Below are 26,551 nucleotides of genomic sequence, written 5' to 3'. Positions count from 1 at the left end.
CATAAAATCATCCAAGGCAAATTTTGAGAGAAAAATAGCTAAGGACTCAAAAGACAATCATAAGGCCTTCTTTAGCTATGTTAGAAACCTGGGAGGAAACTCCCAGATATGCTCAGAATTAGTTCAAAATGATGTGAAAATTACTGAACCTACAGACATTGCCAACATACTGGCTGACAGGTTCAGTGCAAACTCCCAAAAAGCGAGATATCTATACCAGAGGATTGTAGCCCCCCAAACATCTCTAACGCCCAGGTGAGAACTGCTCTCTCCAAGGCGAAAAACACAGCATCCATGGGACTGGATGGTGTCCCCGGCTGTGTGCTCCACGAACTCAATGAGGAATTAAACCCGCAGTTAGGACAGCTGTTTAATCTTAGCCTCACCTCAGGATACGTACCCAAGGAGTGGCGCACGGCAACTGTGGTCCCACTTCACAAAGGCGGTGCCTCCACCGACCCTGGAAACTACCGTCCCATCAGCTTGACAAACCTGATCTGCAAAGCCATGGAGAGGATCATAATGGAACTCATAAATAAAGACATAGGGAACTTGCAGACTCTGGATCCAGCACAGTTTGGCTTTGTCAAAGGCAGATCATGCCTTTTAAACTTGGTTGATTTTTTCGAAACAGTCACCAAAGCCATTGATGAGGGAAAGGCAGTCCATACAGCCTACCTCGACCTGGCAAAGGCTTTTGACACAATACCCCACTCAAGTATCATTGAAAAACTCACCAGCTTAAATGTAAACCCATACATCACAAGATGGGTTGCAAACTGGCTAAGTGACAGAACCCACAGGGTCAGAGTTGCTGGTGCCATGAGCTCAGTCCTGGGCCCACTCTTGTTCGGCATCTACTTTTCTGAAGTACAAGAAAACACAGGAGGGTTATGGCTGACAAAGTTTGCAGATGACTGCAAACTGGGCGCCATAGTCGAAAACACATCTGACACAGATATCCTTCAGAAGGGTCTCACAGAAACGGATAACTGGTGCCAGAGCCATGGCCTAAAGTTAAACGCCAAGAAATGCATAGTCATACCCTTCGGGAAAAACAAGGTTACCCCTAGCTACCATATAGGTGGCAATCCACTAAGCACAGAAGAAGCTATCAGGGATCTGGGGACCCAGGTTGAAAGTAACCTTTCGTTTGACACTCACGTTGCTAAAGTAGTTAGGAAGACCTTCTATATTGCCCACCTGATCATGAAGGGATTCACATCTAGATCAAGGGAGGTCATCGTCCCCCTGTACTCATCACTCATCAGACCAATGATTGAGTACAGTGCCCCTTTCAGAATGTATCTGACCCGACACCTGCAGCAGCTGGAAAGGCCCCAAAAGTTCCTCACCAAAAGGATAAAGGGTCTCAAAAATATGTCTTATGCTGCCCGACTGAAAGAACTCCAGCTCTATTCAGTCGCTTACCGCTTACTCAGAGGTGACCTGTGCCTGACATACAAGGCCATGTCAAACCCAGATTTGATGAACATGCTTCACCTCAAAAAATCTAGATCCCTCAGAACTACAAGGGCGGGAGACTTAAACCTTGACACGGTTATTAATAGGACGTGCTGGAGGGACAGATTCATCACCCAGAGACTCCCTATGCTGTGGAACAAAATCCCGGTACATGTGAGGCAGAGCACCTCGCTGGCCTTGTTCAAGAGAAATCTTGACCAATGGGTGGGAGATCGCAGATATACCCCTGGGATTACCTCAGTGTCACTGCTTGACAGAGGCACAGCAAAATAATGGGCATAGTTTTCTTCAAACTAAAGGGGTGGCGAAAGCCACAAAACTCTGGGCTAGGCTTATAAATGCCCTTGGGCAGATAGCCTAGTATGAACCTATGAACCTATGAACATAGTACAGTTGTGTACACCTACCATAAATGTAGATGTTCGAGTGTCTTCACTGTTGCAGTCTGGGTTTCCCTCCCTCCTGTCCCCTCATATTTTTGCTTTTGTGTGGTTCCTTTTTTCACCATTCTTCTGAGGTGTATTTGCAAAGGTTATTGGGACCATTTTCATTTTGGGACTATATCTGGAGCAAGAACAACTGGAGAAGATGGCGTCGGCTGTCAGCTTTATACTCCTGGCGCTCTGACGTCAGGGAGCAGGGTTGAACAGCCGACGCCGGACCCAGACTTTGGGATTCTGGCCGATCGAGGGCTGCCTGCCGGCAGGGGAGAACCCTACAGTCATGACTACAACAGTGAAGACACTCGAACATCTACATTTATGGTAGGTGTACACAACTGTACTATATGGTGAGCGGATCTTTTTGAAGGTCAAAGACAAAATACAAAAATACTCAGTCTCTCAGAGAGTTCTTAAATTAATATCCCAAGTATTACTGCTGGGATATCTTGCAGAATGACATCACTTCTTGTCATCTGACTCTGTCCCAGGTGGAAACCCCCACTGATGCAGCTGGTAGCATTTAGCATTTTCCTGTAAAAATACATAAACAAGATTTTTTTCTTAGATCTAAGGCAGACCCTGGAAGTCATAAAACAATAAGCACTTCCAAAACAAACATTGTGTCTGTTACTGCACTGAAACTGAAAGATAACTTCCTTTTATTATGAGATCATAAATTAATTTAAAATTTCAACAGTTTTCTGAAACTAATCTTCTGTGTTCCAGTTTCCATTGTTAAAATATATACATCTAAACAGTTACAGTAGTGTATGCACATTTCTGTTCTTTTTCAGTAGGGTACACTGTGGTTACATTTTTTAAGCTCAGTACTGTACAAATCCTGTTCAACACACACTTCTGTGTCAGCAGTTTGAAATATAAATAACCTACAGTTCTAATATGTTTGTGACACAGCATATGAATCATGTTGATATTCACAAGTAACATATAACGTATTTCCTTTCGTGACACACCATGCCTGGATGTGGCTGTGCAACCCTGTAAAATGCTTCAAGGCACTTTTTGTTAATGCCTGTTTTGATGGCTCTTCCTTGTTTGAGCCTAAGATTGTTTGAGCCTAAGATTAAATATGCTCTTACTAGAAGCAAGCAAGATGGGAAGATGCAGTCCACTGTAGGAGTGCATCTTGCCCCCTCAGTAAACCTTCCCAAGGAATCAGAACGGGAAAAACATCTTTTTTTTAGAAAATCACAGCAGCCTTCCTAGGCCACTCCTTCTGAAGGTTCTGCACATGGCTGGGTGGGGGTCCATAATGGACTCCACTCACAGGGCAGGGGTAGTCTGCAAAATCATGGCTTCCATGGAACTTCTCCTGTGGGCCCTTACAGCAACTCTGAAGGGTTGCCTGACTGTCCTGGTCTGGAGGCAGTCAGGGGTCGATTGGCTGTTCACCCAGAAGCTTGGGGGGCCTTCACCTTAGATGCATGGGTGTTAAGAATCATATCCAGAGGATATACAAGTCCGTTTTTAGAAATTCCACGTTTTGGTCACAGATGTCTCCCAGACTTTTCACTCCATCAGAGACAGCGAGCAGAGGTAGAAATTCAGAAGCTGCTGACAAATTGAGTCATCCTAGATGTGTCCCACCAGAACAATGAGGATCAGGGTCTACTCAGTGTTCTTTTTAGTGCCAAAAAGGAGCAAAAACTTCAGGCCTACTTTGGTCTTGAGCCAATTGAATCCATTTGTGAAACAGATCAAATTCTGAATGGTCACAGTGCAGTCCATTCTACCTCTGTTGAGGAAGGATGACTGGAATTACTTGACAGATCTCAAAGACCCCTACCATCATATTAAATTAGAGAGGCGTTTCGGGAGATTCTTGCATTTCTGGCTGGGGGACAATCATTATCAGTTCAGAGTCGTGCCATTTGGTCTCATGACCATCCCCCAGGTGTTTACCAAGTGTATGGCAGTAGTGGCAGCTTGGTTGCAGCCCCCCCCCCCATGAGAGTTTCTCTAGTCTTGGCCCAGGGCACCTTATTCCAGTTTTGTGACCATTCGGGATAACTGCTAGTGATCTAAAATCAAGTCTTCAACCTGTGCAGACATTGGAGTCTTATACTGATTTTTGGATAATGTCTAATTACCCAGCTTCCAAGCTCCAGAGTCATCTGTTTTTGATCCCAGGCAATATCTTTGCTTAGCCTAGCAAAACTTCCAACTCATGCAATTTTGAAGGTCCTAGTACACATGGAAGCTTCATATTAGGGTTGGTCTCCTTAGCAAGGTTCCACATGAGGGCTCAGCAGTGGACATGTGAAGTACAGTGGTCTTATTTGACTCATCCAATGAACTTTCCTGTCAGATTGATGAAAGTTTGTCACAACCAAATTCAGCAGTGTTTACTGTCACCCTTAGTGACCAAAGGAAGACCTTTTGTTCTTCTCCACTCTTTGCCACAGTCAACACACATGCCTCCTTTATTGGGTGGGGGACATTTTGAAGGGTGGAAAGTTCAAGGGTCCTGGTCTTCTTCAGAGGTCGCCGTTCACATCAGTGTCCTGGAGGTGAGGCAGTATTGGGGACCTGTCCCCTAAATACATTTTTAAGTTTTATACCCATATTCACTGTTCTATTAAATTACTGGACAGAAGTTTAACATATTTTTGTTTTAACTGGTGTAATTGTGGATTTTAGAAATATTAACATGGTCATTTTAAATATATGCTGTTATTTCTTAAATAGATGTGACTAGCACTTTAAATTTTTAGCTGAGATGTCATGACTTACTGAAGTGGGATGTCATGTGACTTACTGAGAGGGTTATTTAAGCTGTTTCTTGTGAATGAAGTACTTGTATCTGATGAAGTTCGACTATTTGGTGTGGACGAAAAGCACTTTATAATAAATTAATTTGTTGTTCCAGGTGTGGTGCCTTATTCTTTGGAATTTTGCAGTTTATTTTCTTGTGTTTCGTTGGAATAAGTCTTTCTTGCATAGCAGACCCTTCAGGATGTGCTCCACAGTGGCATAATTTCAATCCAGATGGACCATAAGTCTATTGTCTGGTATCTGAATGGGGGGGGGGCATGTTCTTATTCTCTTTGTGGAGAGGCCATGAGAGTTTGGCAGTAGTCGATCTTGTCTCAGCAGTTTGACTGCAAAGGACATCATGGGGAGGTCCATCTTTCTGGCCAACAGTTTGAGCAGGAATATTCTTCTTCTTCATGAGTGATCTCTGAATCCGAGAGTTACAGCTTGAGTGTTTCAGTGCTGGGGCACTCTGTGTTGCAACCGTCTTGCTTCCTTCTTCAGCACAAAATGCAATAGCTATTATGCCTTAGTCCCTTCTCAGGGGCAGTCACTCATAGACGCTCTTCTGTATGCTTGGCCCCTAGGTCTCCTATATGCATTTTCCTTGATTGTCAAATTTCAACACAGATCTGTCATTATGGTAAGTTGTTGTATCTTTCGGCTTTTCTCGGTTAGGGGTCGCCACAGCGGAACTCAGGTCCGCTAATGATTGGCAGTAGATTTTTATGTACCGAGTTGCCAGCCCTGACGCACAACCTTCAACAAAGGTACGCCCATTCATGCATGTCTCCACACACAAGACGCTTTAGCTGAGAATCGAACAGGACAACGTCTTACTGTGAGGCTTATGGTAAGTACATACCTTTATTTTGTAGATGAATAACCGTACAAGGATTTTTTTTGACACATTAAATATGCAGATATTGCCTTACCAGTATTATAGTAGGTAAAAAACAATTAATAAAAAAAATCAAGAAAAGAGTGTAGCATTTATCATAGGGAGCTTTATATACAGTGTGTTAGTCAGTATTACTGCTGGAAGAACAGCTGCTATAATGTTCACCACAGAAATATATCAGTTTATGTGTAGCTCAATGCTTATCCTAAGCTAATGAGACATTAAACAGAATTTAACGTCTGTAATAAGTATGCTAGTAATGTTTGATCTATACATAGATACATACATGCATTAGTGTAATGAAGCTCAGTATTTCCTATATTGTCTGCTGTGTGCAACACTGAGAAATCTGAAAGATTAATATTAATATCAGAGATTAGGATGCCTGTATCTTTGAAACAAGCACATTGTGTTCCCTTTTTTTTGGTGGGCCTTAAGCTTTTATCTAATTTGTTAAAAATTCTTTATTCCATGAGGCAGGAGTTATTTTACAGAAGGCTGTTTTTTTGTAGGCTAAGGTAAAGTTAAGTTTTACTAGTTGTGTAGCATGATGACTTCTTAGGTCATAGTTTGTCTTATGAACCATGAGTATATTTTTTAAGATGGACACAGTATTGTTTGCTGAGTAATTTAATGAGTAGAAAGGTGACCTCGCCTGTGATTGATGACACCCTTGGTGTTATTTAAAGTTAAATGGAGTTGTTCATTGGGCCTAGATAAAGGAATAAACCTGAAAATTTTGTTTTCAGTGATTTGAAGCAAATTTAGTATTGTGTGGTGAGACAGAAGGACTGTATTAGGCAATGGGTGCCCATGTTTGATTGGAATATTGTTTCATGCTTCAGTGGTGGAATGGTGTGCAACTTTATAGGAACATTTTAGTTAAAACATTATGACTAGACTTCAGTGTGTAGAATGAAGAAAGATTTTGGTCTTTTTCTAGGTCAAGGTATCTTTGGTTTGTGACATATGGTACAAGATTACCAGTACATTCCTTCTCATTGTTTCATAGAAGACAGTAGTCATCTGGAAATCAGAGTTCCTGTGTATCCTGTAAAAGTATACTTGATTTTACAGGAGGCATACCCTATACTTCACACTTCTAAAAACTAGTGTGGTCTCCTTTAAGGCCCCTGAGCCAGTGGTAAACATTACTCAAACCGCTGAATCACTTACAAATGCCTTCTACCAGCACTTACAGGACTGCATGGATCAGGCAATCCCAAACAAAACTAAGACTCTCTGTACCAAAGGCAAGCGTCCAGTCTGGTGGACCCCAGCCATAAACAAGCTCTACAACAAAAGGAGGAAGCTACTACAAGATAGAGCAAAATCCTTGAAAGGTAAGACACCTTTGATCATTATAAGTAAAAAACTAAGAGCTCTCATAAAATCATCCAAGGCAAATTTTGAGAGAAAAATCGCCAAGGACTCAAAAGACAATCATAAGGCCTTCTTTAGCTATGTTAGAAACCTAGGAGGAAACTCCCAGATATGCTCTAGTTCAAAATGATGTGAAGATTACTGAACCTACACACATTGCCAACATACTGGCTGACAGGTTCAGTGCAAACTTCTCCCCCCCCCCAAAAGGAGAGATATCTATACCAGAGGATTGTAGCCCCCCAAACATCTCCAACGCCCAGGTGAGAACTGCCCTCTCCAAGGCAAAAAACACAGCATCCATGGGACCGGATGGTGTCCCCGGCTGTGTGCTCCACGAACTCAATGAGGAATTAAACCTGCAGTTAGGACAGCTGTTTAATCTTAGCCTTACCTCAGGATATGTACCCAAGGAGTGGCGCACGGTGACTGTGGTCCCACTTCACAAGGGCGGTGCCTCCACCGACCCTGGTAATTACCGTCCCATTAGCTTGACAAGCCTTATCTGCAAAGCCATGGAGAGGATCATAATGGAACTCATAAATAAAGACATAGGGAACTTGCAGACTTTGGATCCAACAGGAACAACAAAAGCACCAAAATTGGATAAAAAAGCACAACAAAGGATTCACCAAGCACGATTTAATGTAAAAATTCTGTCTCTCTGACGTCTCGGCCTTCGCCTTCAAGGAGTACAGAACAAATGAAAAACAGTCCTTATATACAGATTAAATTACTTCAATAAAACAATTAAACAATCAGATACTTGTAAAACTTTAAACTAACAGCATCTTCCAATTAAAATCCTCATTTAATCCATCTGGATATAAAGTTTTAAACTTCAGTATGTAAACTGCTTCTTTATGCAGTAACAACTGTTTAATTTTCAATTCATCATACTTGTTATCAGGCAATTGCTCTAAAATAGTTGCCTCTAACAACTTTTCATCCCCATTGTGCATTTCAAAAAAATGTCTAGCAACAGGACTTTCATTTCTGTTTTTAATTATGTCTCTAATATGTTCCAAGAGTCTTACCTTAAAGGCTCTCTTGGTTTCCCCTATATAAATTTTTTTACAGGGGCATTTCAAGGCATAAATAACCCTTTCAGTATTACAGCAAAAATGATTGTTTACTCTGAAAGGACTATCATTAATATAATCAAAACTAGGTACTATAAAGCTGCAAGCCTTGCATTTGCCACTTTGGATCCAACCCAGTTTGGCTTTGTCAAAGGCAGATCATGCCTTTTAAACTTGGTTGACTTTTTTGAGACAGTCACCAAGGCCATTGATGAGGGAAAGGCAGTCCATACAGCCTACCTCGACCTGGCAAAGGCCTTCGACACAATACCCCACTCAGGTATCATCGAAAAACTCATCAGCTTGAATGTAAACCCATACATCACAAGATGGGTTGCAAACTGGCTAAGTGACAGAACCCACAGGGTCAGAGTTGCTGGAGCCATGTCAGACTCAAAGCCTGTCACAAGTGGTGCCCACAGGGCTCAGTCCTGGGTCCACTCTTGTTCGGCATCTACTTTTCTGAAGTACAAGCAAACACAGGAGGGTTATGGCTGACAAAGTTTGCAGATGACTGCAAACTGGGCGCCATAGTCGAAAACACATCTGACACAGATATCCTTCAGAAGGGCCTCACAGAAACAGATAACTGGTGCCAGAGCCATGGCCTAAAGTTAAACGCCAAGAAATGCATAGTCATACCCTTTGAGAAAAACAAGGTTACCCCTAGCTACCATATAGGTGGCAATCCACTGAGCACAGAAGAAGTCATCAGGGATCTGGGGACCCAGGTTGACAGTAGCCTTTCGTTTGACACTCATGTTGCTAAAGTAGTTAGGAAAACCTTCTACATTGCCCACCTGATCATGAAGGGATTCACATCTAGATCAAGGGAGGTCATTGTCCCCCTGTACTCATCACTCATTAGACCTATGATTGAGTACAATGCCCCATTCGAATGTATCTGACCCGACACCTGCAGCAGCTGGAAAGGCCCCAAAAGTTCCTCACCAAAAGGATAAAGGGTCTCAAAAATATGTCTTATGCTGCCCGACTGAAAGAACTCCAGCTCTATTCAGTCTCATACCGCTTGCTCAGAGTTGACCTGTGCCTGACATATAAGGCCATGTCAAACCCAGATTTGATGAATATGCTTCACCTCAAAAAATCTAGATCCTCAGAACCACAAGGCGGAGACTTAAACCTTGACACGGTTATTAATAGAACGTGCTGGAGGGACAAATTCATCACCCAGAGACTCCCTATGCTGTGGAACAAAATCCCGGTACATGTGAGGCAGAGCACCTCACTGGCCTTGTTCAAGAGGAATCTTGACCAATGGATGGGAGATCGCAGATATACCCCAGGGATTACTTCAGTGTCACTGCTTGACAGAGGCACAGCAAAATAATAGGCATAGTTTTATTCAAACTAAAGGGGTGGCGAAAGCCACATAACTATGGGCTAGGCTTATAAATGCCCTTGGGCAGATAGCCTAGTATGAACCTATGAACCTATACCTCTGAAGCAAGCATATTTGGCAGTGTTTTCAAAATCTTAATTCCAGAAGTCCCACTCCAATTACATACACAAAACTAAAACAGCAAGGTACAAGCTGACATGACTGGCATGCATTGAGAAATCATCAGGGTGGGATATAGACAGCATTTGCAAAAAGTTATGAATTTTGATGACATAGAGTTTACAATTGCATTATTTTGCATAAATGTATTACCTTTTTAGATGGTCTCATTAGGACATGTTAATTGATAATACTGAGGCATGTTAAAAAACTCCTCCGTATCAGTATGTTCGTGTAAGTGCACTTGCCCTGCAGTGACCTTGCATGAGGACTGGATTCTGCTTTCCCTACCGGTACATGCTTTGGCACGTGCAACCCTGAGTTTGGATATAAGTAGATTTAGATGTATGGGTGTCCTTAGCAGAGGCTTGGTAGTATTCAACTAACTTAGTGCTGAAGACACTTGACTATCTGTTGACCATAAAATAATTGGTCTGCATTTACTTTTTTTGTATACTGTGTTATTTTTTTACTCTATCAACTGCTTGCTGCTTGGTTTAAGGATGTTGTCACAGCGAACAGCACGTGACCTTTTTGTTTGGTACCTGTCAATTGCATGCACATTGTTATACACCAGGTAGTAGCATTTCCATTATCATACATTTTGTACATATCAGAGCTGCAGGTAATGTGGCCACAACACAGACTGCTGTAAAATGTTAAATGAGTTTGATATTTTCAGGGAGTTCTGAATTACTTCATCAGCACGCATTCTGAAGTTGCAGACGTACTCAGCAGTCTGCACTCTCTCAGTCATTTTTATGAGTTTGGGGCAAGCTTTTATACCCTATTTTTCACCTGGTTCATCTAATTTGTTAGCCACGTAGGTGGACTGCAGATCCTCTTCGGACATGATCCAGGTCCATTGTGCAACATTAGTGAGGCATAACACAAAGTGCTGTATTTTATTACACTCTTGGCCTGTTTTGGCTATTTTTTTTAAGATACCCAATAGGAGATGCTACACAGTTTGGGAGTGCTTACAAAGAACATTGCAGAGATTGCTGTCCCGTGCATCCTTGGCAGATACCTTGAAGGTGGTTACTTTGTTTAGGACGGAGGGCCTCCTACATGGAAGATGTACAAGGATAACACTGCTCACACAAACATTTTGTATGTAATCTTTGTAATGTACTGTTTTTATTTAATTTTTTTTTTAGTTAACATTGCATGCATCATTTCCAAGAAATCATGTGATTGTTTGTTAATGTGGACTTCTTTTTATTTTAAGGATAGCATTGTCCCTTAAGTTTTACATTTTGTGTTTCTGTTTTAGATATTGAAATTATTGAAAAAGGATCAGCAGAGGAACCACAAAAGCATGATGATGATGATGATGATGATGATGATGATGATTATCAAGTGGCACACCCATTGAATAACTACTGGAGCTCACTAGAAGATGCTAGTGAATCTAGTAGTGAGGATTCAGATGATGAATTTTATACTGGAAATTATACAGAAGGAGATTGTCGCTTGAGGAACACAGACTGGTAAGAAGCATGTTCATATCTATTTACAACTTGGTAACATTTTGTCAGTTTATTACCATGACACACACACACACACACACACACACACTGGAATAAGTCTGTTAGGAAACTACTTTTCCTTTAAAGGAAGCTAAAATTTTAAAGATAGAAAGCTTGCACAGTGATTAAGGCAGAAGAACTTCAACAGTTGTTACTGCTTCATACTTATAGCAGAAGGTACAACATCTAGCACCAAGTAATGAAGACGACTTAGAAGGAGCACTCTTGTGCCATGTGAACACAAAACCTTATCTGCAATTTTACTGCATGGGAGTGTGTTCTCTTGGTTATATATCAATTAATTACTGTATGCTAAACTGAGTGTATTTTTAGTTGTCTTTCTGTTTTATTATTTATAACTTCTCTGATTTATTTTTTTCTTATATAAACAATACATCAAAGCTTCATGAGTCTAGTTTTGATAATTTAATTGTACTTCTCTCCGTTTCCCACTTCTCTTCACATATGTTCTTCATTCTGCTTTTAGGATGCATGTTGCAAAAGACTGTCTGCCTACAGTGTCAACAAAATTAGTAAACCCACACCTGAGGAACTGTGCTTCATCTTTAATGATAGCCTTAATTTCCCTTCCCACTGCATAACCAGAGCATGTGTTTGTAGGCATAGACCATTATGTTATGCTTTATTTTCTAGTCATTTATTTGTTAATTTCTTTGTTAACCATGTAGGCAGCATGACTTAGCCAGATCATATTTTCAGCAGTGACCCAAGCCATAGACAAAAATTGGTAAAAAAGAGAAAAAAACGTTAAGCAGAAAACAAAACTATGACACAGACATAATTCGAGGTATGCATTGTATCAGAACGGCAAACGAATGATTGCATAGTCCATACATTTTTTTCCAAAATGTTTTTATTCATTTTATAACACAGTAATTTAACAGTATAGTAACAAGAAAAAACAAACTATATATGATGTCCATAACAACTAAAAAAGCAATATACGTAGAATACTTAATATTTATCTAAAAGATTAGACAATTTTGTCCAAGCAATTAAATGAGTTGTTTTGTTAGCCCTTACTTTTATAGTAGCAGTCCCACTCTTACAAATGTATTGCACAAGATGAATAAACTCAACTTTTAAGACAGGAGTAGAATGGGATTTCCAATTTTTAGTAACAATTTCCTTGCTATATAGAGGATAGATCACAGTAAAAATGTTTGGTTTTTAGGAATGACTTCAGGAACATTGAAAGGATAAGGGAGTCGGCAGTTATACAGTTGTCATTCCATAGAGCTTTACAAAGATATTTAAAGTCTAAGCAAAATGGAGAAATTATCTTGCAATTAACAATCATATATATCCAGTCAGCATCAGGGTGTCCACATCTCCAACATTTCATTTCATTTTTCTTGTACATTATTGCTAGTCTATGTGGGGTGAAAAAAACATCTGTATATAAATTTCCATGTCTATACACCCCAGAACAGGGAAGATGTGGATTCCTTCACTGACTGTAAACAAAGTTTTTTTTTATCTTTTTCTGAGAATACTTGTCTTTTAACTTCACTTGAATAATTCCAAAAAGAAACATCTGTTTTGCTAAAATCATTGCTAAGAATTTTATAAATAATAGATATGTATGAAGTATTCTTAGGTGAGCTATTAATAACTGTTGAGATAAGTTCCAGAATTTTTAAGTTACTCTTTTTGTATGCCTCTATTAGGTTCATAGGTTCATACTAGGCTATCTGCCCAAGGGCATTTATAAGCCTAGCCAGAGTTTTGTGGCTTTCGCCACCCCTTTAGTTTGGAGGATACTATGCCCATTATTTTGCTGTGCCTCTGTCAAGCAGTGACACTGAGATAATCCCTGGGGTATATCTGCAATCTCCCATCCATTGGTCAAGATTTCTCTTGAACAAAGCCAGCGAGGTGCTCTGCCTCACATGTACCGGGATTTTGTTCCACAGCATAGGGAGTCTCTGGGTGATGAATCTGTCCCTCCAGCACGTCCTATTAATAACCGTGCCAAGGTTTAAGTCTCCCGCCCTTGTAGTTTTGAGGGATCTAGATTTTTTGAGGTGAAGCATGTTCATCAATTCTGGGTTGGACATGGCCTTGTATGTCAGGCACAGGTCACCTCTGAGCAGACGGTGGCGACTGAGTAGAGCTGAAGTTCCTTCAGTCGGGCAGCATAGGACATATTTTTGAGACCCTTTATCCTTTTGGTGAGGAACTTTTGGGGCCTTTCCAGTTGCTGCAGGTGTCGTGTCAGATACATTCCGAATGGGGCATTGTACTCAATCATTGGCCTGATGAGTGATGAGTACAGTGGGACAATGACTTCCCTTGATCTAGATGTGAATCCCTTCATGATCAGGTGGGCAATGTAGAAGGTCTTCCTAACTACTTTGGCAACGTGAGTATCAAATGAAAGGTTACTGTCAACCTGGGTACCCAGATCCCTGATAACCTCTTCTGTGCTTAGTGGGTTGCCGCCTATGTGGTAGCTAGGGGTAACCTTGTTTTTCCCGAAGGGTATGACTATGCATTTTTTGGCGTTTAACTTTAGGCCATGGTTCTGGCACCAGTTTTCTGTTTCTGTAAGACCTTTTTGAAGGATATCTGTGTCAGATGTGTTCTCAACTATGGCGCCCAGTTTGCAGTCATCTGCAAATTTTGTCAGCTATAATCCTCCTGTGTTTGCTTGTACTTCTGAAAAGTAGATGCCAAACAGGAGAGGACCCAGGACTGAGCCCTGTGGGACACCACTTGTAACAGGCTTTGAGTCTGACATAGCGCCAGCAACTCTGACCCTGTGGGTTCTGTCACTTAGCCAATTTGCAACCCATCTTGTGATGTATGGGTTTACATTTAAGCTGATGAGTTTTTCAATGATACCTGAGTGGGGTATTGTGTCGAAAGCCTTTGCCAGGTCGAGGTAGGCTGTGTGGACTGCCTTTCCCTCATCAATAGCCTTGGTGACTGTTTCGAAAAAGTCCACCAGGTTTAAAAGGCATGATCTGCCCTTGACAAAGCCAAACTGGGTCGGATCCAAAGTCTGCAAGTTTCCTATGTCTTTATTTATGAGTTCCATTATGATCCTCTCCATAGCTTTGCAGATCAAGCTTGTCAAGCTGATGGGACGGTAATTTCCCGGGTCGGTGGAGGCACCTCCTTTGTGGAGTGGGACCACAGTTGCCGTACGCCACTCCTTAGGCACGTATCCTGAGGTGAGGCTAAGATTAAACAGCTGCCCTAACTGCGGGCTTAATTCCTCATTGAGTTCGTGGAGCACACATCCGGGGACACCATCTGGTCCCATGGATGCTGTGTTTTTTGCCTTTGAGAGAGCAGTTCTCACCTGAGCGTTAGAGATGTTTAGGGGGGTATAATTCTCTGGTATAGATATCTCACCTTTTGGGGGGGAGGGGGGGGGGAGTTTGCACTGAACCTGTCAGCCAGTATGTTGGCAATGTCTGTAGGTTCAGTAATTTTTACATCATTTTGAACTAATTCTGAGCATATCTGGGAGTTTCCTCCCAAGTTTCTAACATAGCTAAAGAAGGCCTTATGATTGTCCTTTGAGTCCTTAGCGACTTTTCTCTCAAAGTTTGCCTTGGATGATTTTATGAGGTTTCTTAATTTTTTACTTATAATGATCAAGGGTGTTTTCCCTTTTAAGGATTTTGCTCTATCTTGTAGTAGCTTCCTCCTTTTGTTGTAGAGCTTGTTTATGGCTGGGGTCCACCAAACTGGACGCTTGCCTTTGGTACAAAGGGTCTTTGTTTTGTTTGGGATTGCCTGATCCATGCAGTCCTGTAGGTGCTGGTAGAAGGCATTTGTAAGTGATTCAGCGGCTTGAGTAATGGTTTCTGCAGTCTCGGGGACCTTAAAAGAGACCACACTAGCTTTTAGAAGTGTGAAGTCGGCTTTTGAGAAGTTCTTCACTGTGGTCTTTTTTATCTCAGGTGGGGGCAGGATGTGGACTTCCAGTGAGATTAGTTTATGGTCTGATCTCACCAGTGAAGGGTATACTTCCGGTGTTGAACATTGTGACCCCATGTTCGTGATGATGAAATCTAGTATGTTATTTCCTCTTGTGGGAATGGTGACTAGCTGTTCCATGGCATTTGAGTTTATGAACTCTTGGAACCTTTGGGCTAGAGTGTTGGGGCTTGAGTAGTGATCCCAGTCTATATTCGGGTAGTTGAAATCACCTAGTATGATGGTGTTTGGAGATACATTTATCCCCTCCAGTGTTTTCAGGAAAGCCATGTGAGGTTCCTGAGATTGAGAGGGTGGCCTGTAACATGCTACAAATTGCAGAGCAGTCTTGCCTATGGTTAATTGCACCTGGATGGTCTCCGATGCATCGTGCGTTGCCACCAACCTTGAGGTGCGGGTGTTCTTGATGAATATAGACACCCCCCCCTCCTTTCTTGGTGTTGTCCAGATTTTGGGGCCGGAACGCATGATATGAGGTAAAGCCTGATAGTGCCGGGGTGCTCTCAGGAGCCTTGAACCAGGTTTCAGTCACAGCACAGACATCGATGTTCTCCATACTGAGAAGGGCCTCAAGTGTGTGCATCTTGAGGTTGAGACTTCTGGCATTGAGCAGCATTACCCTTAGTTTTTTTCCTTTTTTGTGTTCTATGGTGGTAGGTTTAGAATTTGAGCCTTGCCTAAAAAAGGCACTATGGGGGGTGGCAAGAGCCTTTGCCAATATCCGGAAGCCCAGGGGTGGCAGGTGCAAGCCGTCCCTTGCGAAGCAGCGTGGCTTGTCCAGCATGTCATCCCAGGCAGACAGACACTGGATCCCCTTTGAATGACATCAGAGTTTAAGCCAATTATTAAAGCTGATCATCTTGTCTCTGTATTGTGGCATCATTCTTGGTGAAGGTAGGATACTGCTCAAGGTCAGGGTCATACCTGCCTGGGCTACATAATCAGAGAGCTCCTCTATGTCTCTTTTCATGTAGTCCAAGGAGGTACGTCTCAGGTCGTTCACACCAGCGTGGACAATGACAGAGTCGTACTTGTACCTGCTGTTGAGAGACCTGAGTGCTTGCGTTGTGGCGGATTCTAGCGCCCGACAGGCAGCTTACTGTGACCTTTTCCTTGTTCAGTCTGGTGAGCGGGACGTCAGTGTGTCTGACTATGGAGTCACCAATGACGAGTGTGTCTGGCATTGTGTTTGGCCTTAAGGGCTGTGACTGTTTGGCACACTGACTATGTGGTCTATGTGTTGCATGTGTTGTGTCCTGAGGTGGCAGTTGTTTGGGTGTCTGCTTTGGTGGCCTCTGCTGTTTTGGTAGATTTTTGATCAGACCCTCCGAATATGTCTTTGTGTATTTATGTGTATGATTTGAAGTTGTGATAGTACTATGTGAGACTGGGTTTGTGGTGTGTGTGGTTACCTTCTCCTCCTGTCTGGTCTTACCAGTCCTATGTTGAGAGAGCTCAGCCTCCAGTTTGGCTATATAGTTGCATCTCTCGCATGTATTTGTGTTTTGTGGGAGAAGGAGAGGGTTGTCCGTGTACATGAGACAATTGTAACATTGCCTCAATATTCCCAGATTCACCAGCTGAGCAGGAGAGGACACTAGCAACTGATCCCTCGACATGCTAGAAGGAATAGACAAGGACTTTAAAAGACTCCGGGGGATGTGGGTGATCGAATGGGGTTTTTGGCTGGTGGGGTACTATGTAAAATAAAAGTGCTATATCAAGTAAAAAATTACTTTAGGAGCAAGTGCTAGGCTTTACAGATACAGAATATTCTACTTAGGAATCAAGTAGAGCTGAGCTTTTTAGTTATAGAATACGCTGGTTAGATCAGCAGTACAGTTCAGAGAAGGCTGTTTTAAGGGAAAATTTCAAGAGTGGACTTTAGGTAGCCCGAATAGTTTAACCTTGATTAACCGCCGCTGCTCTTGTGTGCTCCTGTGGCAACTCCGGGCTAAATCGCGCTAAAGTGTGCTTTATAGCAGGGGGCTGGAAAAAACAGGAAATGACCCAAAATGGCCAATGAATTACCAGTTGCTGTCTCTAACCACTCCTTTGAGGACAAACAGGCAGCTCAGTACTCCCCACTCTCACTGGTGAGTAAAGAAACTTCCCTCTGGCCACACAAGAAAATGGAGGAACACAGGAACCAAATACAAAGCCCAGGGATCAGCAAATCTGATCACTGGAACAACTAGCTAGGAAAGTTAGGAAAGCAGAAGTATTTTTTTGTTTTTTTTTTGTTTTTTTTACACACACAGACAGAAAATACAGTAAATGCTTGGTTATTCGACTAAATGTTATCAAAGGCTAGTACACTTGAGTGTATTGGCCTGTTGGTTAACTTATAAGCAAAACTTTAGCTAAGAAGTGCAGTCAACAAATTAAGCTCAGAAAAACAAGAGAAAACTGGTAATATAACAATAATATAAGCACAAACAGTGGTCGAAATGCACAAAAGGTCGAAAAAAGCAATAAAAATGCTTAAAAAATACTTAGAATCAGGAAAGTCACTTTTTCTGCTCTCTGCTGCCTTAGGAACTCTGCAGGGGACCACGAGGAGCTATGCCAAGTTCTCTAATGCCAGAAAAGCCACCAAAGCGTGCTTTATAGCAGGGGGCTGGAAAAAACAGGAAATGACCCAAAATGGCCAATGAATTACCAGTTGCTGTCTCTAACCACTCCTTTGAGGACAAACAGGCAGCTCAGTACTCCCCACTCTCACTGGTGAGTAAAGAAACTTCCCTCTGGCCACACAAGAAAATGGAGGAACACAGGAACCAAATACAAAGCCCAGGGATCAGCAAATCTGATCACTGGAACAACTAGCTAGGAAAGTTAGGAAAGCAGAAGTATTTTTTGTTTTTTTTGTTTTTTTTACACACACAGACAGAAAATACAGTAAATGCTTGGTTATTCGACTAAATGCTATCAAAGGTTAGTACACTTGAGTGTATTAGCCTGTTGGTTAACTTATAAGCAAAACTTTAGCTAAGAAGTGCAGTCAACAAATTAAGCTCAGAAAAACAGAGAAAACAGGTAATATAACAATAATATAAGCACAAACAGTGGTTGAAATGCACAAAAGGTCGAAAAAAGCAATAAAAATGCTTAAAAAATACTTAGAATCAGGGTACAAGCTTAGTGTGTATATACTCCTTACAGGTTTGGATGTCCAGTCAGTTGCAATTTTGCAAACTATATCTGCTGATCAAATAGTCTGCAGAACTTATTTTATTATCTGAGAGAAACTGATTCCAGTATAGTAGGTCACACTTATTAAATTCTAACATTTTCCGAGTATCAAAAGATATCAAACATTCATTTGTGTAAGCAATAAGAAACATGATTGTTAATAAATTCTTAATTGAGTAGAAAACATAATCTTTTTAAACAGCAAGATTTGGTTTATAAGAGGTGTGAGAACAAGTTCTGACCTTTCACTTTGAATGTATATTTTTAAAATCCATATAAAGATGTTTGTGTGTATTTGAGTATATGGTTCAAGCAATGCCCTACTACTATTTAGAAGTAAGGTTTCATGTATTGATTTCCAATATGATGTATAAGAGGCATTATTCCAAAGCAACACAGTTGGTAAATGTGGAGTTTAAATTAAAATTAATATTTGGAAACCCTGTACCTCCTTCATCCCAGCTTGTGGTGTGCCAGAGAAGAGAGATTCTTGTTTTTTTTTTTTTGGATACCAAAGGAAGTTGAGTAATAAGTTATTAATTTTCTGTTTAATTTTGACAGGTGGGGCAATTATTAGAGCTTGGCCAATTAATAAGATTTTTAGGTAACTATCATTTTGATTAAGGTTCATAGGTTGGTATTAGGCTATAGGTCCTAGGGCCTACACAAGCCTAGCCATAACAATTCCCTGAATATTTCTTCCCACAATATTTATTTTCCTGGACCTCTGTCTAGTAGGGCGACTGACATGATCCCCGGGGTGAATTTTCTCTCTCCCATCCAATCGTTAATCCTTTTGAAGAGGGCCAAGGAGGCGCTCTGCTTGACATGTATGGGCAGTCTGTTCCAGAGTATGGGGAGTTTCTGGGTCAGGAACCTATCCCTCCAGTATGTTTTTGTTCATTGTGATGACCAGGTTTAGATCCCTGGATTGTGTGGCTCTGAGGGATTTCTTTAAGTGGAGCATGTCCAACAGCTCAGGGTTTGACATGGCCTTGTATGTTAAGCAGAGATCGCCTCTGAGTAGACGATATGCCACAGAGTATAGCTGGAGTTTTTTTTAGACGGTCAGCATAGGGCATCTGCTTTAGACCTGTGATTCTTTTAGTGAGGTATTTCTGCAGCCTTTCCAGTTGTTGCAGATGTCTTGTGAGGTACATACCAAACGGGGTGTTGTACTCTATAATGGGTCTAATTAGTCTGTCTTCAGATGTGAAGAAGAGTCTGTTCCAAATGTCAGTTAGACTAGTAGTTTAGTTTATAAGTTGTTGGTAATTAGATACGAGTGATTTTTTATAATTAGATTCAATAATGATACCTAAATATTTAATATGACCGCCCTCCCAGTTTGTCTTTTTTGATCTAAGTTTCATAGTAACATTTTTATTCACTGAAAGTGCCTGAGTTTTGTTGTGATTGAATTTTAGACCAGAGATGTTTGCAAAGAAGTCTAGATTATGCAATAGGTCATCTGTTGAATTTTCAATACAATTAGAAGTTATTAGTAGGTCATCAGTAAACAGTTGTATCTTAGGGGATAATTTGACACTTTGTATCCTTTAACACTGTCATTATTTCTAACATAATTTGCAAGAGGCTCAATAGCCATGGCAAAGAGTAATCGGAAGAGGGGGCATACCTGTTTAGTACCTCTTAATATTTTGAATGGGCTAGATAGATAAGATCCAATCTTTACATAGACTATGGACTTTTCATATAGATCTTTAATTAATCCTATAAAGTTTGGGGAGAAATTGTATTTTTGCTGAGCTTTAAACAGATATGGCCAACTTAGGGAGTCGAAAGCTTTATCTCTATCAAGGCTTAAAATAAAAAGCTCTTTTTTTCTTGTTTAAGTTTATTAAGGAATTATTACATTGTCTTGTACTTTTCTGTTTTTGATAAACCCAGTTTGACCTTCATGAATTAATATTAAAAGAATGATGTTAAGTTGTCAAACTCGCCTTCATTCTTGCTGGATGGGTTCGGAGCCGATCCTCGGCTCCGACTCGGCACTTGCTAAGCTCGAGAGCTAATTTTACCAGCTCGAGGCAACCCTATATCCCATGATGCAAGGCGTGACTACCCCAGATCTCGTTTGCCACTTCACGAAGAGGTCTCCTTTTACCAGCTCAGGAAAAGTTTTAGTATATTTGTACTAAAGTCAGTTAAAAAAAATTTCCAAATTTCCTATTTCTCTTTCTTAATAGTCAGGGTTAGCTAGTATATCTGTCTTAGCCCTATATTCCCTTTCTCCTTTATATTAGGGATAGTTTTTCCTCCCTTCAGGCCTTAAGACTCCCTTCCATTATTTTTTCTGTCAGGAAGTGTGGGTGTGTTAATTAGTTCTCCCCCTTTCATTAGCTAACTGTGTGATTGGATTGTGTGTGTGCTTTTTTGTGTTGGGCATACCATGTCCAAAGAAGTAAAGGTCTCAGGCTTCAAGAAGTGTGACTCGTGCTGTCAGAAGATGTCTCTGACAGACGGTCACACTTCTTGTGTGTACTGCCTGGGGCCTCTACACCTGCAGGACTCCTGTGCTATTTGTCACTCCTTCAGCCAGAGAGTCCTGCAGGAACGTAGGAACAAACTAATCCTACGTGGCTTGTTGAAGCCTGAAGGCTTCCCGACCAAGACTGGGTCGGGAAAGCCCTCTAAGCCACCTAAAGCCCCGGCTGTGACTCCTAAGCCTTCGGCGGTGGCTCCGACTCCTTTGGAGTCGAGATCGGCTCCCTTTCTATCTCTGAGGTGGTGGTATCAGTGCCGGCTGGCTCCGATACACTTGCATCGATGTCGAAGTCGGCTCCGGCCGGAGCCGACGTATCTTTGACCAAGACTGGTGCCGATAAGCTGTCGGCTCCATCTGGAACCGAAGGGTCTTCGGCTCCGATGGCTCCTTTCAAGAAGAGATCTCGGTCCCCTTCCCTGGAGTCGATTCGCTCGGCTCTGGGATCTCTTCTGTTTTCGGAGCGGAGCCATCGGAGCCGATCTTCAAGGTCTTCCAGGCTGTCAGACCATGACTTGGAGAGGGTGGTAAGTAGACTGCTGAAGTCACAGGCACTGGCCCAGATGCTCCATAGCCCATCTCAGCAGACGACCGCTATCCTTAATCCCCCTGAAATTCCTCCTCCGACTCTCCTTCAGAGTTCGGAGCCGGAGCTTCTCGGAACGTTGACCGTGGGTGCACCGGAGCCGATACCTCCCCTGTCGGCTCCGTCGTCTTCGACTCCGATTTCCTCCATGAGACCTTCCTTGGAGGGATCCGGTCGTCGGGTCTCCCTTGTCGGCTCCAAGGGGGCGAGTGGCATCGGGCCCTTGTCCGACCCCGCTCTCCCTCTTGGAGCTTCGGCATTGGTGAGCTTGGCACCGACATCAGCCTCGGAGCCTTCTCTTTCGGCGGGACCGGGGATTCCTGTTTCTTCAGAGCGGGAGTCTTCTGGCCTCCCTGGAAGTGGAGCCTTTGAGGTGATGAGGAGTATTCTAGCCCCGGAGCTGAGTTAACGGTCAATTCCATTAGCTCCTCCCTCTTCGGTGCCTGTCGATGTCTCTTCCCATTCTCTTGCTCCCGGACCCAGAGATCCATCGCCCCAGGTTTCCCCATTGGGAAGAACTTCCTCTTCCGAGGTTTCTCCTGATCCTTCAGGAGAACCCCCGCGTAAGAGGACGTGCAAGAGGAAGCACACAGACTCCCCTGAGTCTACGACATCAGATACCAACTTAGATGAGTCGGAGGGTTCCCCACGGTCCCCCTCTGAGGATGTCTCCTTTTCAGACATCCTGGAACTCCTTAAGCAGAGGGGGAACTGGCCTTCCATTAACCCCTCCGAGGATGAGTCGGTATACCTGGAGGCTTTTGGATCTCGACCCTCCACCTCCTGGGTGTCTCCGCCTTTCGACCCGCTCATGGAAGTGATGGCTCGAAAGGCGTGGGCAGCCCCGGATTCTGTGGAACCAGTCCCCAGGAGGCCTTCTAAATTCATCACGGCCCCCGCAGACAATATCTCACCAAGGGTGTCCCTGTTGATGCCATGGTGGTGGCGGCGGCTGCCACCAAGAAGGAACTTGCCGATCCTTCTGTACCTGTCCATCCTCCTAACAAGGACTCTAGGACCATGGATAGGTACGGTAAGCGGATTTTTTCTTCAGCGACCTTCGCTATGCGCTCGCTGAACTATCTCTGTCACTTGACCGGCTTCAGAGAGATATTCTCAAGGAACTAGGCGAGGTAGTTCAGGATCCGTCAGCTGCTGGGGCTCAAGAAAAGATTGCCTCACAGCTCGGAATCCTAAATTCTATAGCTAACTCCTCCATGCAGCTCATTTCTTATGCAGCCGATGGGGCGAGTAGAGCCGTAGGCACAGAAGTGGCATTTAGGCTTCAGTCCTGGATGCGGCTTTGCAATTTCGCAGAACCCTTTAAGGCGTCCTTCACTAATACTCCCTTCGATGGTTCGGCTTTGTTCGGACCTCAGGCGAAGGACACATTGACCAGGTGCGAGCAAGACGGCAAGACTCTTTCTGCCGTAGGAGTCCATTTCTCCACCCCTTCAAGACCCTATCCCAAAGGTCAGAAGGGAGGGAAAATGTGGTTCCGTAAATCTCAGGGAGTCACGCCAGATGCACGTGGTCAGTTTACCCCCAGAGGCAGAGAGGGTAATAACAACAGACGCCGCCCTAGGGGCAGAGGGGGTCCGCAGAATCAGGGTAGCAGAGAGCCTCTCTCTGATAAACCCTTCCAGCATCCCTGAGGTGTTGCCCGACTGTCCACCCTTGGAGGCAGTCGGGGGAAGATTGTCGCTGTACCCAACAGCCTGGCGTTCCCTTTCTCAAGACAAATGGGTACAGTCGATCATATCCGAGGGTTACAATATCCCTTTCGAGAGATATCCCGTTCCTCATCAATCCCTTCCAGACGTTTCACCCGGTCTAAGGGAGTTGGCAAAGCTGGAGGTATCAAAGCTCCTAGCAAAAAGAGCCATCCAACTAGTGCCAGCAGACCAAGTAGGATCCGGAATCTACTCAAGATTCTTTTTGGTTCCCAAAAAGACAGGAGATTGGACACCAATTTTAGACCTCAGCAAACTAAACAAGTTTGTCAAGAAGGCAAGGTTCCGGATGGTCACGCTTCAGTCCATTCTACCCTTTTTGGGCAAGGACAACTGGATGTGCTCAATAGACCTTCAGGATGCGTACTATCACATAAAAATTCACAGGTGCTCCAGAAGGTTTCTCTGCTTTCGGCTGGGGACCAGTCATTTTTAATTCAGAGCCCTGCCCTTTGGTCTCACTACAGCCCCCAGAGTGTTTACCAAATGTATAGCAGCGGTCACGGCTCACCTGAGACATCAAGGATTCCAGGTGTTTCCGTATCTAGACGACTGGCTCCTCTCTGCCACCACCAGGCATCAACTTCTCAAGGCCAGAGACTACACTCTTCACACCTGCAACCAGTTAGGGATTTCTATAAACTTCGAAAAATCTTCATTGTCTCCTTGCCAATCTATTACCTTTATAGGTGCAGAATTAGACACTGTCGGGATGTCAGCAAGACTCACAAACCAAAGAATTCTGGACATCCAAAAGTATGTTCGGATAATACTACTCAGCAAAAAGATCAGGGTCAGATTTGTCCTGAAGGTGCTAGGTCTTATGGCTGCGGCCATCGTACTGCTTCCTTTAGCTCACTTCCACATGCGTCTTCTGCAGTGGATGTTGTTCACCCAGTGGTCCTTTCAGCAGCTTCCCATGCGCCACGAGATCTTCGTGACGCAATCTTGCAAGAGTCACCTAACCTGGTGGATGTCTTCTCCGCAACTCCATCAAGGCCGACTGTTTGTTCCCCCAAGCCCGGTTGCCACAGTCACTTCGAATGCCTCTCTGATCGGGTGGGGGGTGCATTATCAGGGCAGGATGGTCCACGGGACTTGGCAACCCATAGAATACCATCTGCACATAAACATCCTAGAGATGAGAGCAGTGCTTTTAACGTTGCAAGCCCTCAGCGACTTTCTTCCTTTAGGGACTATTGCAGTTCAGATGGACAACATGTCCGTAGTCTGGTATATCAACAAACAGGGCGGGACCAGGTCCTATCCACTGTGTCGAGAAGCTCTCAGACTTTGGCAATGGGCAATCTCCTCTCATCGGTTTCTGATAGCAACGCATATGCCCGGGAAATCCAACTTCTTAGCGGACAGGCTGAGCAGAGCTATTCTCATGCCACACGAGTGGTCTCTCAAACAATCAGTAGTGGACGAGATTTTTCAGAAGTGGGGCGTCCCTTGCTGCAACCTTTTTGCTACACCCCAAAACAGCAAATGCCCAGACTTCTTCTCCCTCTTTCCACTACCAGGCCATCCCCCCAGAGATGCTCTAACCCAGGATTGGCCCCGGGGACTTCTTTATGCCTTTCCTCCATTCCCGCTGATACCTCAAGTGATTCAGAAAGCTACCGTCTTGAGAGCCAAGTTGATTCTCATTGCACCTTACTGGCCTCAACAAATTTGGTTTCTGTCCCTACATCGTCATCTCTTGGTTCAGCCTTGACATCTGGATTCAATTCCAGATCTTCTGACCCACCATTCGGGTCATCTGCACCAGGCCATTCATTCTCTCAACCTCACTGCTTGGTTGCTCCACTTCCTTCCTTAGCCAGGCTCCCTATGATTTCTAATCCCGTGCGAGATATCATAGTAGCTTCTCTAACGTCCTCTACCAGAAGGATTTATGCTAGTAAATGGCAGCGTTTTTCCTTCTGGGCAAAGTCCAGGGACATAGATCCCTTTACTGCTCCAGTGCAGTCAGTCTTGGACTTCCTAGCTGAGATTTTTCAATCGGGTTCTTCTTCCTCGACAGTTAAGGTCCAGCTGGCAGCGATCTCAAATTTTCATGTTGGCTTAGCGGATCAAAACATAATGTCTCACAAGCTTTGCAAAGCTTTTCTTAGAGGGATTTTTCTACTGAAACCCCCAATCAAAGATCCCCCTCCGCAATGGGACCTGAATTTAATGCTGGCATCCTTGATTCTGCCCCCCTTTGAACCGGCTGCTACATGCTCATTAAAATTTCTTTCCTGGAAGACAATTTTTCTGGTAGCTGTTACTTCAGCCAGGAGGGTGTCTGAACTTTATGCTCTCTGTGTCCGTCCCCCATACTTAGTTTTCCACAAAGGTAGAGTATCTTTAAGAACTAATCCATCTTTCTTACCCAAGGTTGCTTCCCAGACGAATATTAACCAATCTATTGAATTGCCAGTTTTTTTCCCTAATTATTCTGACAGGTCGGAACAGAAACTTCACTGTTTGGATGTCCATCGCTAACTCAGATATTACTTGGATAGAACTAAACAATTCAGAAAATCTGATCAACTGTTTCTTTCTTATGTAGAAAACAGGAAAGGTCTTCCAGTCTCCAAGGTGACCTTATCCAGATGGCTGTCTTCTACCATTTCTCATGTGTATCTCCTTAGGGGCAAGCAACTGCCCTCGAAACCAAACGCATATTCTACCAGACGCGTAGCCACTTCTACAGCATTTCAGGATAGGCTACCTATTGACACCATTTGTGCGGCAGCCACTTGGGCCACTCCTCACACCTTTGTCTCTCATTACAAATTGGACTTGGCCTCCAGGGACAGGGCTAGGTTTGGTTCCACAGTTCTCAAGAGTCTGTTCCATTGAGCCACCCAGGATAGAGGTGCTAGGGACGCGGTCCCATCCAGCAAGAATGAAGGCGAGTTTGACAACTTAACATTAAGAAGTTATGTACCTACCATAACGTTCCATGTTAGTTGTCTTCTCTCGCCTTCTTTCTTGCGTCCCTCCCTCCTTCCCCCTAGCCTGGACAGACCTTGAAGTTGTACTCTTCTCTGGGTACGGTTCATTCTTTCTATGGGCCCCAGTAGGAAGTGTCACTAGTCTCTAGTGGTTATTTGCTTTGTTTTCTTTCCACATTTAGTTCCTCTTCTTCCTTTCTGGGAAGAAGGTTACTGGCAGGGTTTTTTCATAGCTACCAAACGAGATCTGGGGTAGTCACGCCTTGCATCATGGGATATAGGGTTGCCTCGAGCTGGTAAAATTAGCTCTTGAGCTTAGCAAGTGCCGAGTCGGAGCCGATCCAGCAAGAAAGAAGGCAAGAGAAGACAACTAACATGGAACGTTATGGTAGGTACATAACTTCTTATTATTTACTCTGTCTGCTAAGACAGACACGAATATCTTGTAATCAGTATTAAGCAAATAAATTTGCCTGTATGATATG

At 43.2% G+C, this 26,551-nt stretch overlaps 1 protein-coding gene across 1 annotated transcript in view; it reads left to right on the top strand.

Moving 5' to 3' along the window:
* Positions 1–26,551, top strand: part of LOC122803834 — a gene marked incomplete at its 5' end in the record, with an annotated part of 970,101 nt that overhangs the window by 493,599 nt on the left and 449,951 nt on the right. The window contains one exon of the mRNA XM_044073518.1: positions 10,868–11,084. Within this exon, the coding sequence (XP_043929453.1) occupies positions 10,868–11,084 (217 nt within the window). The remainder of the gene's footprint in view (positions 1–10,867; positions 11,085–26,551) is intronic.

The sequence above is a fragment of the Protopterus annectens genome, chromosome 6.part0, assembly GCF_019279795.1.
Source record: "Protopterus annectens isolate FY-2018-M chromosome 6.part0, PAN1.0, whole genome shotgun sequence".
In the NCBI taxonomy this organism is placed as follows: domain Eukaryota; kingdom Metazoa; phylum Chordata; order Ceratodontiformes; family Protopteridae; genus Protopterus; species Protopterus annectens.
This window is presented reverse-complemented; position numbering and strand designations above follow the sequence as displayed.